We start from the raw sequence: 17,630 nt of genomic DNA, 5'->3' as shown, positions 1-17,630 counted from the left end.
TTGATCTCGATGAAGCAGTTGATTTGTTGACCATCTTGGAGCAACTGAACGAAATAGTACTAGCAATGGAAGTCAAAGTTCTAGATACTGCCCCTTAGCTGCTTACTTCTCTTGAGCAAACAACCGAAACAGAATTACCAAACTCTTTTGATGTGAAGGTATTGGATGGTGCTGCTGTCGTGCACCTCCTCCCAACAGTGGCACAAGCACTTTTGCAGACTATGCCACCGATGTCTTCTTGCCCCCCATTTTGCAGCAGCTGGAGGGTTTGTAGGGTTACGTGAGGTTATTTTGTCTAGCACTCAGGATGGATGGAAACTCTAGGTGGTGGTTTTCTTATATAAAATATATTATATACAAGACAGTCTGGTGCTGGAGATGCCGTGTGGTGAGAAACTTGCTCAAGAGACACGGTCAGTGAGTAGCGTGCTTGAGGAGGTATCTGTGCAGGAGCTTCGTTAGAGGAGATGTTGCGTGTTGCTGTCCTCCAGGTTGAATGAGAGCTGGACAGCGAGGAGCTTGCTCAGAGGAGATGCATTCTGCCCTAACTTCCTGAACACGCAACACCTCCTCCAAGCAAGCTCCTCGCTGTCCAGCTCTCATTCAACCTGGAGGACAGCAACACGCAATATCTCCTCCACGTGTGACTTACTCCAGCAGCAAATACCTACTCCAGAGGGATGGGGATGGTCAATGGACAGAGACAGCCACTCCTGGACTCCAATGTGGACAACAATACCAACGGCTTCCAAAGCATGCAAGGAGTTGGTGAAGTGTGGCTGCTAGGGCATAGCTGGCTGCACTGACAAATGTTCTTGCAAGAAAGCTCAGTGGGAAGGCACAGAACTATGCCAATAATGTAAGTGCAACTGTGTCAAAGACTGAAACACTGACCCACACAGCACCGTGGAGTCCAGCATAGAGGATCCTTAAATCCTGGGCTGGAAAACTATATTAAGCAATTAAGTAATATTTATATATTTAAGCTCGTGTCAGTGTGTGTGTGTGTGTGTGTGTGTGCCCTTATGCACGTCACTGTCTCATGATATACGCATCTAATGTCAGAATAAATGTTTCATTCGAATAAAATATTTCTGAATGTGCATTCAGCTTTCGCGACTTCTTAAATGTTTCACGTGACAGCATCCATGAGCATCAATCTCGTGGATTCTACCAAAAAGTTTTATTATAGGACCAAACAAAACGCCTTACAAGTTAGATACTTGTTAAACCAATCCCCATCATTTGGCTAAACTACTCGCTAAATGGACCTAACTAACAGGGGTTCCAAACCTTTTTCGGTGGGCGTACTCCTTTGTACATCAGGTATCCCCCCCCCCCCACCAATGGTGACTTAGTAATTTTTTATTTATATTTCTTTAATAAACTAAGTGTAGAATGAACCGAAAAAAATTATACATGTGGCATATTCTGTATACTCTCGCTATACCTTTGGCTCCTCGAAATTAAATCTAACGTAACCTGCTGATGAGGTTTCATATTATTGTACTGTAGGGGTATCGAGATATTAATGTTGTCTAGCACTCAGGATGGAAGGAAACTCTAATGTGGTTTTCTTGTATAATATAAGTTATATGATAGACAGTCTGGTGCTGAAGGTGCCGTGTGGTGAGGAGCTGGTCAGTAGAGACGTTCGGTGAGTAGCTTGTTGAAGGAGGTAGATGTGCAGGAGCTTCGTTAGAGAAGATGTTGCCTGTTGCTGGCCTCCTGGTTGAATGAATGCTGGACAGCTAGGAGCTTGCTGGAGGAGGTGTTGCGTGTTCAGGAAGATGGGCCAGAATGTGAGTTGGTTGGTGAGGAAGCTCAGAGAAGGACAGCTGGTGGGTCGCCATGCTCGCTGGCGGGAGCGAGGACCGCCAGGCAGGCGAGGAGAAGCGAAGGCCGCCAGGCAGCGGCAGAGGAGGAGGTGTTGCTTGTTCAAGAAGAATGGTCAGAATGAATCTCAATGGAGAGACAGAGCTTATATACCCAGCAGCAGCCGCCATGAGTCATGTTGGGAAAACCCGAGAAGTAGCCGGTGACTAGTTCCGTTGCTAAGATACGGTAACATCTGGGGACAGCTCTCGCTTGGTTGCTAGGCAACGGCACGTTGGAATGTGATAGCAGGTGGTGGCGGTGCTACGCAGTTTGTAGGGGAGACGTCCACTACAGTACCCTCAACCCCAGATTTAGAACCACTGACATAGTAGGTTGTAGGGTTACGTGATATTATGTTGTCTAGCACTCAGGATGGATGGATAGAAACTCTAGATGGTGGTTTTCTTATATAAAATATATTATATGGAAGACAGTCTGGTGCTGGGGATGCCGTGTGGTGAGAGGCTGGCTTGAGAGACACGTTCAGTGAGTAGCTTGATAGCTTGAACAGCGTGCTTGAGGAGGTATCTGTGCAGGAGCTTAGTTAGAGGAGATGTTGCGTGTTACTGTCCTCCAGGGTGAATGAGGGCTGGACAGCAAGGAGCTTGCTTGGAGGAGGTGTTGAGTGTTTAGGAACGTAGGCCAGTAGTAAACCCGTGGGAACTCGCCGGTTTCTTGACTCCGTTGCTAGGCTAGACGTTGCAGGTGGCGATCCCCCCCTGTGTTGCTAGGATACGGTAGCAGCTGGTGACGCCCCCCCTGGGCCGCTCGTTTGGTTGCTAGGATACTGTCACATTGGAATGCGGATGTAGTTTGTAGGGGAGAGATCCACTACAAGGTATTCACGATAATTAATTATCTAGTTAGGCTAGTCTCAGTATAATTTCGATATTATTTTTCTAACATTTACTTAATATCTATTAGAAGATAAACAAAAGGAAAATATTTTTTTTCCTTACGATTTAAAATTTCTCTCATATTTCTTTTATTTATTTGATGCTAAAATTAAAGGTTCTGATTTAGATAGAATCTCCGTATAATCTGGAATATTATTAAATGTTTATTTTGTGTTTTAGCGTAAATCAACCAGTCAGGGTAATTTATAAATCTCCATTCTTGAAGGTAATCCCCGAGGTTTACCAGATATCAAGGCCAGGGAATGGGAAATAAGGTGGAATGCTTATTGTGGGGTCAAGCAGCTCAGCCAAGTCCACGCACACTAACACACAACGTATCGCTTGTATATAATATGATACTGCCTTTAAGAGTTTCACTTTCAACGTTAGGATAAAAAAATGAAATTAACTGACAATTATGTGACAAATTCATTACAGTTCAGTGAGATAATTAATTAGTTTTCCTTTCACTATGACCGGAATCTCTCGATGGTTAGGGAATCGGTCTTGTGTTCAATTTACAATTTTCCCTTAACCTGTAAAGTACTAAAATTATACAAACGTCACCAAAGTATTCTCCTTCGGTTAAGAGAGGATAAAGTAAAGTTTGGTATATCATAAAGGTTACCACAGCTGTGTTTTCAAGAATAACGTTTCTCTAAATCTCTAATTGTAATTAGTGTAGATATCAAAATCCACGTTAAACATGAGTGTTAGAGGTATAACGTACTCTTTATACATATCAAACTCATCGTGATAATAAGACAAAAGGGACAATACGTGACGAAAAGGTCACTTCGTCTGCCGTTAGTCTGGAAAGTTTCCGTTTTGGGGATAGGTAACAAGGAATACCTGCGTACGAAGGTAACTATGATGATTATTTATTGACCTTTACTAATTTCATATCACAAGAACTAATTAATACACTGATGTAAGTTTATAAATATTATATTATCTTATTATTAAAGAAAATAAGTCCATATTAGGTAATACAAAAAATAATTCCATAGAGAATGCGTTGCCAAATATAGAAGAGGCTCTAGAATATCCAGAGCGCCATGTGACGGGTGTGAACAAGTTGTTTATCGCAAATCAACTTTTTTCGCGATAATTTGGACTCTATTAAAGATTAAATTGATATCCATTAATATATTACATATTGTTTATATATTTTACGGTGTATGTGCCGTTAGACATATGTATTTGTTTACAAACATTGGAATGTAAACAAAAATCTCGCGGCGCGCGTGTGTTTTGTCCGGGCGGCGGGGCAGAGTGGTGGTGCGCACGCGGGTTGTGTGTCTAGCCGTGTCGCCATCTTCACCGGCTCGTAGGTTTCACACGATGTCTGCTCCTTTAAGGGGGCCCGATCAGCATGCTTGGGCCCTGCTAGCCCTCCAGAAGTCCGCGCCAACTTCCCCTCACCGCGTGCCGTGGTCACCCGACAGAAAGGGAACCCCCATTGCAAGGTTGGAAGGGAAAGAATTCGAATACATGGTGCGGCAGAGTCGGGTGGTGATTGGGCGCAACTCAAGCAAGGGCGATGTCGATGTAAACATGGGCCACAATAGTTTTATATCGCGCCGACATATCGAGATATATTTCGAAACGCCCCATTTCTACATGATCTGCAACGGAAAGAATGGTGTCTTTGTGGACGGTGTGTTCCAGAGGAAGGGCGCCCCACCTCTCCAGCTGCCCAGACAGTAAGTGATGACTATACCGCGTGGATATAGCTTCATACCCTTATTTACTGAAGTTTTATATAAATATATTAAGGTAGAAAACCAGATGTTGGAATGGAAGTGTCTAGTTTGTGTGTGACATTCCTTGACAGTTGAATGAAGAATGTCAATAATTTTTGTCTAGGTTATTTCAGGGTTGCTAGTAGCCAGGGTAATGTTAGACCAATATGAAATATCCAGGGGAAATTGGTAGAAGCCAGACATAAGTATGTAAAACTTGTGAACAGTACCAGTAAATGTTACCGTAGCTGTATACAGTGAGCACCTGAGACCAATTAAAAGTATATATGTTACATGATTATATTTCTATATGGAATTTCCTTATTTTAACTTTATTTATTCCTTTTAAAGTGATGCACTATTCATAGCCCTTGAATGAAAGAGAACATGAGAAATTTGATGTAGAATTATGCCCTATGCCCTCAAATCTAAATTTCCCTTAGATCTACAGCTGTCAGTGAGAAATCAAATAACATAACCAAGCACCGTTGTACATAAAGAAGTTTTTGTATTTTCTCTTCTATATCTTGCTAAATATTAGAGAGTATAAGAATAAATTGAGTAGTTTATGAATGATATTGAAAACTTTATTTATTGGTTAGATGTTTTGTCAAATGATTGTATAAAGGTGACTTTGTTAAATTTAATAATACCATGAAAGTGACATTAGTTGGCAAAACTTTACTTTTTTGTATAGGCAGTGGATATTTTGCTGTGACTGGCTAAGTTCTTGCTATCGCTATTTTATCGTGAGTGTGCTCCAATAGGCTAATTGTCCATTACCGGCGAACAATGCGAAAAGAATATTTGATTGTGACTGGCGGCATTTGGCACTTATATCGCTGTGAGTCGATCGTTGTGTAGACCGTAAATGAGGTGTGCCCATTTTGTCACCAACCCGTTTCGTCATCAAATTTTTTTTAACCTGTTTCGTCACCATGTTCATTCCCATCACTATTTCAAGGGCTTTGGACCTTCATTATTTATTCACTGAAGCAGTGAAGATGTAATGACTGGTTTACTATCTTTGTGTACATACAATTACGACCCTCCTTTTTTCGGAAACAGTGTTGTTGAATTACCACTGGCAGTCTCGCCAGTCTCCAGTAATTTCCCAACGATCGGTATCAATGTATACAGACAAACAACGGGCCGGTAAATTTCCACCAGGTCACAGAAGCACACTTGTGCATTGTAGTCCTCCATAATAAACACTAATTCTTCATGACACTGTTAACAGGTAATGACGAATTGGACATTAGCATAGTCAGGGACAAGGCCGACAAGGAAGGTACGAAAACCTTAATTGTTGGCGATTTCCTGGTACGGTACCTGGACAGAGCTTTTTGTGGTAAAAATAAAAATAGGATGAGGGTGTGTTTGCCAGGAGCTGGGGTGGGGGATATAGTTGACAGGATGGACAATATCTTGTCTGGTAATGGGAACAAACCCATTATCTGCCTTAGTGCAGGAGGCAATGATATTGGCCGGTGTAGGAGTGAGGAGCTTCTTGATAAGTTCAAGACAGCTATAGAACGTATTAGGTCGAAGGGAGGGATCCCTATCATATGTGGTGTCCTGCCTAGAAGGAGAGTTGGCAATGAATGGTTGTCAAGGGCAGTTGGTATCAACAGCCATCTTGACAGATTTTGTAAGTCAATATCAGTCCCATTCATTGACAACTGGGACAACTTTTATGGCAGAAGTCTTTAAACTGCTAGGAGAACATGTGAACACGGGGGTGGAGGCGACTGCAGTGGGAGCGGGTAAACAAAGTGAAAGGTTACAGGAAAATAGTGCTAGGAATGATGACAAAACTAAATTAGGCAGGGAGTTAAAACCTAAATACGACAAAGAGAGGACTCAGAACACGACTAACTTAAATGTCTACTATGCAAACAGTAGAAGTATGAGAAACAAAATGGATGAAACCAGGGCGTTGGTATGTACATAAAAAATCAACAAAATAGCATTCACCGAAACGTGGATAAACCTAGACTCCCGTGAGTTACCTGTCGAATACCAAATTGCAGGTTACAAATTATTCCATACCGATAGGCAGATTGGGAAAGGAGGCAGAGTAGCAATCTATGTCAGGGATAATCTGAAGTGTGAAATAAATAAGGAAATAAAAACTGAGCGGAATACAGAAACAATTTGGATAGAATTAATCGATGGTAGGGAAAATGAATCACTGGAGTAATATATACCTGTAGACCTTCTAATCTTGATAGAGTTAATGAGCAACTTATTTGGGATGAAATGCGCAGGGCTTCCATACATAGCAAAGTCTGTATAGTAGGCAACTTTAACTTTAGCCAAATAGATTGGATTGACCTTATGGGTAACTCAGAATCAGAGGAATTTTTTGAAACAATCCAGGACTGTTTCTTAAGACCAACATATTACCGAACCCACCCAGGGTAATAATATACTCGATTTAGTTCTGTCAAACAGAGAAAGCCTCGTTAGTAATGTTGAGGTAGGGAACGAACGTCCTATCAGCGATCACAAAGAAATAAGATTTCAATTAGAATTTCAGGGCAACCGTAAGGAAAATTCCACTAAAGTCCCAGATTTCAGAAGGGCAAACTTTGATAGTTTGAAGAGGCAGCTGAGAGATGGGGTATCAGGCTTGTGGGTGAATTACATGACCTCACACAATGTACCCACAGACGGCGACCTCACCTTACCTGGAGACCTGACGGTTGAGGATGACCTGATCACGAGATCTGAGGTTGACGAGTTCCACAACAATTTAAATAATGAGTTACTTAATGCACAAAGGCAGAACATACCATACAGAAAACTCAGATCAGACAACAAGGACCCAAAATGGATAAATAATTATTTAGAGAATATTATTGGACATAGGAAGGCTATAGATAGGAGAATAAATCGTGGTGAAGTTTACCTCCGAGATTATTATAAGGTATTGGCCGGTAGGGTTAAGACCGAGATAAGAAAAGCAAAGTGGAATAATGAATTGAAGGTAGCAAGGGACACGAAGTCAGACCCCAAGGGATTCTATAAACACGAGAAAAGATTTGACCAATACAGTCAGATATATCGTAATTTTCGTCATTATCTACTACCTCGAAGACTTTCCTAAAAAAAGTCAGCAGATTTGTTAGACAAGATTTTCCCTTTGTAAACCCATGTTGAGAGTCGTAGATTAATTTGTTTTTCCCCAAATGCGACCGGATGCTATTTGCTATAATTGATTCAAGAAATTTCCCCACTACTGACGTCAAACTAATCGGCCGGTAATTTGACGCTGATGTTCTGTCTCCCTTTTTTAATATGGGTACTACATTTAACTGTTTCCACAAGTCTGGCACAACTCCCGTGTCTAATTATTTTGTAAATAAATTTACAAGGGGTCCTCTAATCTGTTCCTTACACTTTTAAAACTCGAGGGAAAATTTCATCCGGCCCTGGGGATTTTGTCTTCTTTAGTTTATTTATTCTCTTAAGAACATCCTCTTTTCTGATAGTGATATTCTTTAATTTCTCTTCTTCATTTCGCCTAAATATCAGTTCCACCCCTGGAATTTCCTCGTGAATTTCTTTTGTGAAAACTGGTAACAAGTAGGTGTTTAATGCTTTGCTTATTTTCTCATTATAATCGATCACTTCCCCTCTCTCTGACTTTAAAGGCCCGCACTTTGTCCTATATACCTGGAAAAATCCCTTGGGATTCGCCTTGGATTCTCTTGCTATCCTGATTTTGTAGTCCCTCTTGGATTAGAACAGTTCATATTTGATGAATTGTAGTTTCTTAACATACTATGGATGTCTTTTATAAGGGTTTGAAGTACACAAATAGTTAATGCACACTGATTTAAAATTTTTATATTATATACAGTGCTAGTATTGATAAAAGTTTTACAAGTATTTGTTTCTTCCAAATTGTTGAGAAACAGAAATACTGTAACGGTACTGGTACATAAAATCTGAAGTTGAAATAATTTTCTGTTGCTAAGCAACTAATGCAGGCAGACAAATCCTAGTGCTTTTGGGTAGGTTAGGAAATAATCTCTATCTTTTAAAAACATGCACTGTTGTTTCAATGGATAGGAGTATTGAAGTGGTAAGCATGTGTGCGTTCATAGTTTTTGATGGCTGAAGTGAATGTATTATTATCGTTTTGGTCATCCAGCGAGTTTTAGTATTTTAAGTTTTGGAATCCGTAGTTTAGAAAAATTTAAGTAGGGTGGCCATTTCGAAAAGGAGGAAAATGTTTTCAAATTTTTTGGGGCGACACCTATTTTTAACCTAAATTAAGCATGTTTAATGATGAGTTGAAAATATATAAAAAGTTGCATAAAATATATTTAGAAGAATTGTTGATTTGTCAAATATCACTATACTGTACTGTAATGTGATGAATGCTACTTTGTGGTCATTTTTCTAAAATTTAATTTTTTTGGAACGCACTGTATATAGTACATACATGCATGCATTCATACAGTATAAATAAAGAACTGAAAGAAATGAATAATCATTTCTACTCCTGCTGAAATAGCATATACTTGTACTGTACTAACCAAATTGAAGCAAGAACAAAAAAGTCAACGAGTTTCCACTGCGGACTTGGGCAGACTGACCATCTCGGACGTGTTGACGGTTTTGACAACTTGACTCGTACTGTCTTACACTGCGGCTCATATGCAGTGTTGACAACGGCAACTACATATAATAAAAATACGTTAACGGTTATTATGGCCTTCAGTTCCCGCTGTTTTAAGTATATGCAAGGTAATTTATATAATTCTTTTGTCAGACAACAAAAAGGAGGACAAATTAACGTCTGGCTCGGGATAGCGCCGGACGGAGGACAGAGTGCTCAAAGGCCGGACGTCTGGCCACCCTAAATTTAAGACACTTTCGTTCTACAGTATAGTGTTTCTATCTGAAATGTATATTTTTTCAAGTATTTTAACCAATAAAGTTACCAAAAATTTTGTTTGTTTAAAGTGGGTAGGGCTTTGAAGTAGAGAGAAAATGTGGGGTAAAATACAAAAAAATAACACCAAACAAACCTCTGAAGACCTTACCTTATGTTTCCTAACCTGTAAAAATCTGAAGAATAAATTTCGAGTTGATGGATCCCTCCTTATCTTAACACCGTAAACAACACCAACGCTTACTAAACACCGAAAACACAAATAAGGTAAACTTTTTATAGTTTTAGGATTTTTAATGGTTAGGAAACGTTAACTCAGGTTTTCTTTATTTTTTTTTATTTATTTATTTTTTTTTTTTGCTTCACATTTTCCCTCTACTTCAAAGCCCTGCCCACTTTAAACAATTAATATTGTTGGTAATTTTATCTTTTAAATTACTAGAAAAAATTTGAATTTCCAACGGAAACACAAAAGAACAAAAGTGTCTTACACCCGTATTATTAAACAACATCTTCCCTTGAAGAGGGTAGTAACATTTCAACCCGAGTTTTAAACTAAATGAGTCCTGAGGGACACCGCAGCACAGTATTTAACAGGGTGGTGTGGCGGTAAAATTAACTAATTCCAATAGAATTAATTTATAATATTGGAATTAGTTAATTTTACCACCACACCACCCCGCTAAGTACTGTACTGCTGTGTCTCAGGACTAATTTAGTTTAAAACTTGGGTTTAAACACGATGACCCTCTTCAAGGGAAGATGTTATTTACTAATACGGGCGTTAGAATTGTCTAAACTACTGATTCCAAAACTTCAAAATCCTAAAATTCGCTGGATGACGGAAATGATAATTTTATCGAAGTGAATTGCAATGGATTTTAACTAAACTTGGTTCCAGACATTGAAAGTACTTCAAACAAATCAAGAACTTGGCTGCATCTGTATTTGTTAAAGTTTTGTTGAACTTAACCAGGAAACTATTGGTAATAGCACAATTGATCTTATTCCTTATTGAATAAAATATTTAAATAAATATATGGGACAATATTTTTTTGAGGACTGGGGAGTAAAATCAGAGATTAGACAGATAATTTTGTATTCAACGAGTGTAAAATCACAAATACTGCACCTTTGTTTACATTTGGTTAGTTTGGGAACTTCCCAAAGTATGTTACATAATTTATCTTTCATAAAATAAACCAAACTTAACTATATAACTTACCTAAATTACTGTACTACAACGTGCCTGCATAGCTGGGTACCCCAGCTATTTTAAGTAGCCAGTTACCTACAGTCTGTGTGGAAAGTTAGGTAGCGATAGGGCCGACGAACAAACTTCTCGCCTAAATAAGTTCATATGTTGTGAAGACTGTCCCGGGACGCGAGATGTTAGTACGCTGGGTTGGTTGGCAAGTTAAGTCCAATCCCGCCCTCACAGCACACGAAGTGAAAGAGAGAAACCCCGTCTTCTCAGCCACGTCAATCCTTATAGTGTATGATGCCCTTGGATTTAAGAGCCTCTGTGCACCGTCGTAAACCTCTATTGACGAAGAGACAGAAGGAAAATAGAGTGAAATTTTGCAAGGAATATGCAGTGTGGGGTTTAGAGTCATGGAGGAGTGTTTTGTGGTCTGACAAGGCTATGTTTTTTGTGACTGGCAGTGGTGGAGGGAGGGTGTACCGTCCTCCTCACTCGGACGCATATCTCCCACAGTACAGAGTGAAGACTGTTAAACACCCTGCCTCGCTTATGGTTTGGGCTTCCTTTATGTATTATGGTGTTGGTGAACTAGTAATCCTCCCTAAGAGCCAGATGATGAATCAGTACAACTATCTTGAGCTGCTCAGTGATTTCTTACCTGAATCATTTGATAAAGCTAAGGCAAGCCTTTTCATGCAGGACGGTGCCCCATGCCACACTGCTAAAAGTGTCATACAGTGGTTCAAAGACTGTCAGGTACCTTTCTTTAATGACTTGCCTGGTAGTAGCCCAGATCTCAACTCATTAGAAAATTTGTGGTCCATTGTTAAGCATCGTTTGTGCGACACTGACACATCATCAATCTCGAAGCTAGAGGCAGCTATCAAGGATATCTGGGCTAACTTGCCACCTGACCTCTTGCAAAACCTTGCTAAAGGACTGCCTGAGGTGCAAAGGGAACATTACAAAGCATTAATTGAAGTGGTAAATGTTACTTGGCTTTATTTATATAACATAACAGTAAATATGCATTTTTTTTAGCAGATGAACACTTTCCGCACAGACTGTAGTGTGTGTTGACCAGCATATTTTGACCTAGTACAGAAGTTTTCTAGTTCTCCCAGATTCTGCTTCAGTTATTTTTTGAGAAAATAATAATTAGAAGTGAAGGTTACATTTGGTATAATTTCCTTTAAGTTATATATCATTAAAGATTACTGGAGACCTCAGTTATTATATTTGTGTTATATGCTGTGATGATATTATTGGGTTAATAGAAATGGATGTTGGTAAATTTATCATGTGTTTCTCTATCTGTAAACCAAAACCACCTGCAGACCATTACCAATTTAATATGAATATCATAAAGGTAGCATAAATCTTGTAAGACCAAGGTACCCGTCTACAAAAGCACATGTGTTAAATGGCTGGGGCACCCATCTACGCAAGCTTATGTTAATCGTTGTTGTACCTGCCTATGCAAGCTCTTCCAAAATACTGTACTGCCGTTATCTTGTACTCTGTAAAGGAAAAAAAGATATGTGTTGCATTACCCCATTGTTCGTGCTGTTGGCAGAATGGTTTCTTGGATCACTACAGACCTATAGTTACAAGTGATCTTTTGAGTGCTGTGGAGAAAAATTATGTGCAAATTATATAACAATGTTCAGGGGAAGCTCAAGTTTAGGTAGGTTAATTTGGTTCATTTTATAAACAAGGAATTGCATAAGATTACCAGAGATTATTTTGTCTGAAGAATAAATGGTTCAAAAAGAAATGTGGTTATTTTCATGAGTATAAACCAAGCTAGATATTGCGGAATCCTCTGGACATGTACCTGTAATTCGTTTCCGAGCTGCATTTCCAAGGCGAGTTAATTCTTCATTAGAATATGAAAATGCGAATTGGTCCATTTTTAACGGCTGTACTTTATTTTATCATATTTGGCATATTTCTTCAAAACATCTGACAGCAGGTGAAAGATATGTAAAATATTGAAAATGAAGTTCCGGTATTTATGAAATTTCTGCCATAGAAATTAGCCAACACAATATGAGATGTCAGAAATTCTTAAAAAGCCTTATTCTAGTGTTAGAAGCAAAATAATTATATACAGTACAGTACTGTACAGTGAAACCTCTATTTAATAGACTACATGAAGAGGAAAATCCATTACTGTATATCAAGGGTCTGTTAGATGTGAAACCCCTATTTAGAGGATTACTGTATATGAAGGTTTCACTGTAAATCCAAAATACACTTTATTACATCAATACTGTTTTACATTCAGAGGCAAGAAGTTGTGGTAGAATTGGCCGTAAGTCGAAAAGGCAAATATAATACATAGAAAATCTAAAATGGGTCTCTTTTTCTTCTCAGCACCACGAGAACTCTCACTTTTACGCTTGCCAGCCATTTTAAAGGGAATTACAAACAAAAGTTTTGTCAGTACACAGTGCAATTACTAACGTCAGGACTCGAAAATGCGTAATTTAAAAAAATATTTTATACGACTATGGCGGTCGTATGTCCGGGTGGTTGTAAGTCGAGGAGTACCTGGGAGAAAAATAACTGTGAAAAGAAAGTAAAAAGGGGCAGAGACAAATGTGTCACAGTGTGGGTGGTGATCAGCTGAGTTTAGGCCAATTCACACTATCCTTCACGGATCGGCAACGGTCGGTCAAAATTTCTTACATGTAATCAAATGGAGCTGTTCACACCAAACCGGCACGTCGCGTATCGGTTTGTTCAGTTCCTTCACGTCTCAGTATCTCCGGGAGAATATTTTGACGCGATGAAACGTTTCCGTGCCGAACCGTTTCTGATAAGTTACGGATGGTGTGAAAAGACACACGGTCAGTAACATTCTGTTCGAGCTAGAGAGGAGGCTGGAGGGTCTGCAGTTTGGTATAATCCTAGTTGATTTATTCACTTTTGTTTCACATCATGGACGAACAGCTAATTGAACTGGTTCGCGGTAATGAATAGCTAAGTGGTTGTTCTTGACAGCTGAAGGTGGTGATGATTGTTTCATGAGGTCATTTATCTTCCTGCTCTGATTGGCTGCTTTATATGTCTTCTAATCTACTCTTTTTAAGGGTATTACAATAGAGAAGGATGTAATATTTTCAAAGTAATTTTTCCAGCCACTAGAGTCTCTGACCTTCAGGCCTAATAGGTACATTATGGGAGCCATAGCAAATAGTATATCATTACAGGCATTTCACAAAGAAATGTGTTTCAGTACCAAATATTTAGACACCCAGTTAAAAAAGTACTGTACAGTACAGTACTATTGCTAATCCAATTATTTAATACTGTACAGGTACTAATGAACATTTACTTTAGCTGTATAACTGGTTTTTAAATGAGCTGAATAGAAATAATGCATGAATCACGCACATGTACTGTATGCACAGTGAAACAGTTTCAAACTTTGCACTCAAATTTTGCTATTATAATAGTCTTACTGTTTCAGTAAGTCATAGGTAATCAAAATTGGTCTCTGGGTTAGAATGGTTTAAAACTGGACATAATTTAAAGATTATTATAAAACAATATTTATTACCTTCTAGTTACAGTGTATTATTTAGGATTAACACCATAACTGCGACATACATTCTGGAATTGAGAGCGCTCTTAATGCAGCACGCAATTTTTTTTCTTGCGGGGTCAAGTATGGAATGTTTACTCTCGCCAGTTTCTTGGGTCCCCCCACTGAGATGTTGATGTTGTATGTGTTACTGTAAGATATATATACTGTATCTACTTTTAGCTTTGAAATTGAATATCCATTGTGAGTGATGTTGAAAGCTTCAACTATATTTCCTTTTAGTTAAATTGTCAAGTAAGTCAAGTTTTTGGGGTGAGCAATAGAGGTTAGAATCCTTTTTCCATCCTATGAGAGACTGGCAGCCAAACTAAGGGAAGTAATGGACACGTATTTAGTTTCCACATTCTTATACATATTATCTTTTGATCCACAAGAGTTAAAGTGATGTTCAGGGAAAATCGATATACCTGGTACATGTTTTTTTGCCCACTGAGGGGTTGATTGGCGAATCACTCTGCCGCAGTTATCATGTTAAGTCTTTTATACAGTACAATAATGTAAACAGTATTGTTATACTCAAGGTTTGTGATACTAAAACTTACTGAAACTGATTATCATGCATTTATTGTATATACTGTATATAGGGGGTCCCCAACTTGTGAACGGGGTTAAACTTGAAATTTATAGTATTTTATTTACCTGATGACATATATTTTTACATTCATTTACTGTATTTTGCCATTCTATTTCTTCTTTTGTTACAAGTTATTTTAGATGTATATAAGGATTTAGGCTATGATGTATTGGGGTTTTAAACATTATTCTGTAATTCATATAGATCCACAATGAAAACATGGATAAGATAAATCATGATAAAATCACACTGGAAAAGGGGAAACAATGGAGCACCTTAGCTTTCATCTTTATTCAAGACATCTTCAGAGACAACTGAATTACAAGGACCTTACTAAACATGAGGTCAGGTCATAAATATGACAATCACTAATCCACACACCAACACCACTGCCAACATAAGAGGCGCTTAAAAGAAAGGGCGACGTAACTAGTCATGTTAAGTCAGGTAAAAAAATATGGGACCCACTAATCATCTATCCTACATCTAACTCGAATGCTTCCAAAGCATTTTTAAACTTGGGCCACTGACAAATAAATTTGTGTAACATATCAGTTTTGTACTGACCGTCACTAAGGTTTATAGAATTCAATTCTCTAATCAAATTTGCTTCAACCAAAAGTCTTTCTGTGACACATGATGATTTATACACTTCTAAACTGTTTTCCCAATCTATGGAATGATTATTGTTCCTCACATGAAGGAACAGTGCACCGCTTTTCTTGTGTGATTTTATCAAGATTATTCTGTAAGTACGGTATGCACACACACTGGTCCCTCGGTTAACGAACACAATTTGTTCCAGAAGGTCGTTCATTAACCGAAACCATTGTTTCAATGGGATTTTGGGTAATTGGTTCCAGCTCACCGAAAATTACATACGAAGTAAAAAAAATGCAGTAAAGTACACTTACTTTGAGGTGTGTAAGTAGAAGGCTCCTGGTTGATGATGATGATGGGAATTAGAAGTGAGGGTGGAGGAGAAAGGAGAAGAGAAGGAAGTGGGGGTGGAAGAGAAATCACCCCATGCTTGATGCCGTCATTTCACCCATAAAATTTAAGTTCACTAGGTGTAATTCAAGATTATTTTCTTTAAATCAACACTGCACTGCACTATGTATTGTCAATATGTTAAATAAATTTCAGAATGACCAATAATTGTACTGTAAAAATGTAAAAATACTCTGCGTTCAAGAGACCCACAAGCAAGATGTTTCCTCCACTGAACAGAGATACAGGTACAAACTGAGGCCTTCGTGGGTGAGTGAAGTGGCTGATGGGCACTCCAAAACTAGTTCCCTATACTGCAGTTATGTTAAATAAGCGTTAAAATGACTAAAAAAATTAATATAAAATTTGGAAAATTATTGAATAGTACAACCTTCTTGATATTTACTCCAATTTTAACGAATGTGAGAACCGATTTCTGTATTGGCAGACTGATCTCCCAGTTGGTGAGCAAGCCAAAGCATGTCGAAATATTTTCGTAAGAATTTTGTTAACCGAAATGAAGATTCTTATGGAAGGTAATTTGTTAACCGAGGGACCACTGTACAGGTAGCATGTGTTCCGACTTACGTACAAATCCGACTTAAGAACGTACTCAGGAACGGAACTCGTTCGCAATCCGGGAACCCCCCGTACTGTACAGTGTATGTACAGTAGTATAAGTTTTAGGTTAATGGTCACTGAAGATTGAATATTACAAGTACAATATACTGATATAAATGAAAGATACTGTACAGTATACAAGTCTTCTAACATTTCCTAAAATAATTTTTTTAATTTGTTAAATTTTGTTGGTTTTTCAAATGCAGTGTAACTTCACGCTACGGTAATACATGCAACTGACATAATATATTCAAAACACTGATGATGCTTTTTCTTCTGTCTCAACAGATGCACATTACGGTTCCCTAGCACAAATATCAAGATTCAGTTCCAGTCATTAGTAGATGACTTGGACCCCCCACCTGCCAGGGTCCCATCTCCACCAAAAAGAAAAATGCAACCTCTGAAAATAAACATTCCTGAACAAGATGCCAACTTTGGTTCTCCATTCCCCTCACCTACAGGCACTATAAGGTAAGTTTATCATCTTCATTGTTGTACAGTATGCTTATTGCTCATAACATACTCTACATTGTAATATGACTGTTTGAAAGATGCAAGAATGTGTTTAATTTTTCGTTCAACACATTTGTTCGTTGCTTGATATTCAAAGATAGTATATTTTTAGTGGGTGTAGTAGTACTTCAGGGTTTCTTATAAAGCACTATAACTTCTCAGTGCTAACACAGGTTCTCAAACATGGCTCATATAAAGTTACTATGCTCATTTGAAGGAGTAAAAATAATCTAGCCTCAATTGTTTTGATATACACTTATGTATTTACAAGGAAAATACTGTTTAGCTTCAATAAGGCACTCAGAAATTTGTTTTGACAAAGTGTAAGTAGTTATGACAATGAGTTGAAAGGAGTGAGTAGGTCTGGTGCTTATTTTCTACACTTCATCACTCACATCACTGCAGGAACAAGTCATGTCTTTTGCCCTTAATAGAACTGAATAGTCCGAATAGTGCTGAGTTGTGGTTGGTTAGTTAAATTTTGTTGGAGTATACACTAGTTATATCTGGAAGCTTTTGGCATCTACAGGATGTGTAGTTTTCTAATTCACAAATCGATTGTGGTAGGAAATGGAATGTAGCTACTGTAGGAACTGTTCTACCAAAAAATTGAAAAAAAAATGTATCGGCTTTTTTTTTTAAACCCAAATTTTAGACAAAACAAAAAAGATCTTCTATTTGGAT

At 38.4% G+C, this 17,630-nt stretch overlaps 1 protein-coding gene across 1 annotated transcript; it reads left to right on the top strand.

Moving 5' to 3' along the window:
- Nucleotides 1-4,033: 4,033 nt before the first annotated feature.
- On the top strand, nt 4,034-17,180 carry LOC121867418 (forkhead box protein K1-like). The gene is made up of 3 exons (XM_042367363.1): nt 4,034-4,480; nt 16,719-16,904; nt 17,120-17,180. Exons 1-3 carry the CDS (start codon nt 4,119-4,121, stop codon nt 17,178-17,180), a joined length of 609 nt encoding a protein of 202 aa, XP_042223297.1. The 5' UTR covers nt 4,034-4,118.
- The last annotated feature ends 450 nt before the right edge of the window (nt 17,181-17,630 follow it).

Source organism: Homarus americanus, unplaced genomic scaffold, assembly GCF_018991925.1.
Source record: "Homarus americanus isolate GMGI-L3 unplaced genomic scaffold, GMGI_Hamer_2.0 scaffold51859, whole genome shotgun sequence".
NCBI lineage: Eukaryota > Metazoa > Arthropoda > Malacostraca > Decapoda > Nephropidae > Homarus > Homarus americanus.
Note: the sequence above shows the minus strand (reverse complement) of the source record. Positions and strands in the feature narration are given on the sequence as shown.

Bases quoted from the DNA above. Each gene is read 5' to 3' on its own strand.
- LOC121867418 (XM_042367363.1), top strand. From the start codon at position 4,119: ATGTCTGCTCCTTTAAGGGGGCCCGATCAGCATGCTTGGGCCCTGCTA. The intron at 4,481-16,718 runs GTAAGTGATGAC...CTGTCTCAACAG, and splicing joins CCTCTCCAGCTGCCCAGACA to ATGCACATTACGGTTCCCTA. The intron at 16,905-17,119 runs GTAAGTTTATCA...GTGCTAACACAG, and splicing joins TCACCTACAGGCACTATAAG to GTTCTCAAACATGGCTCATA.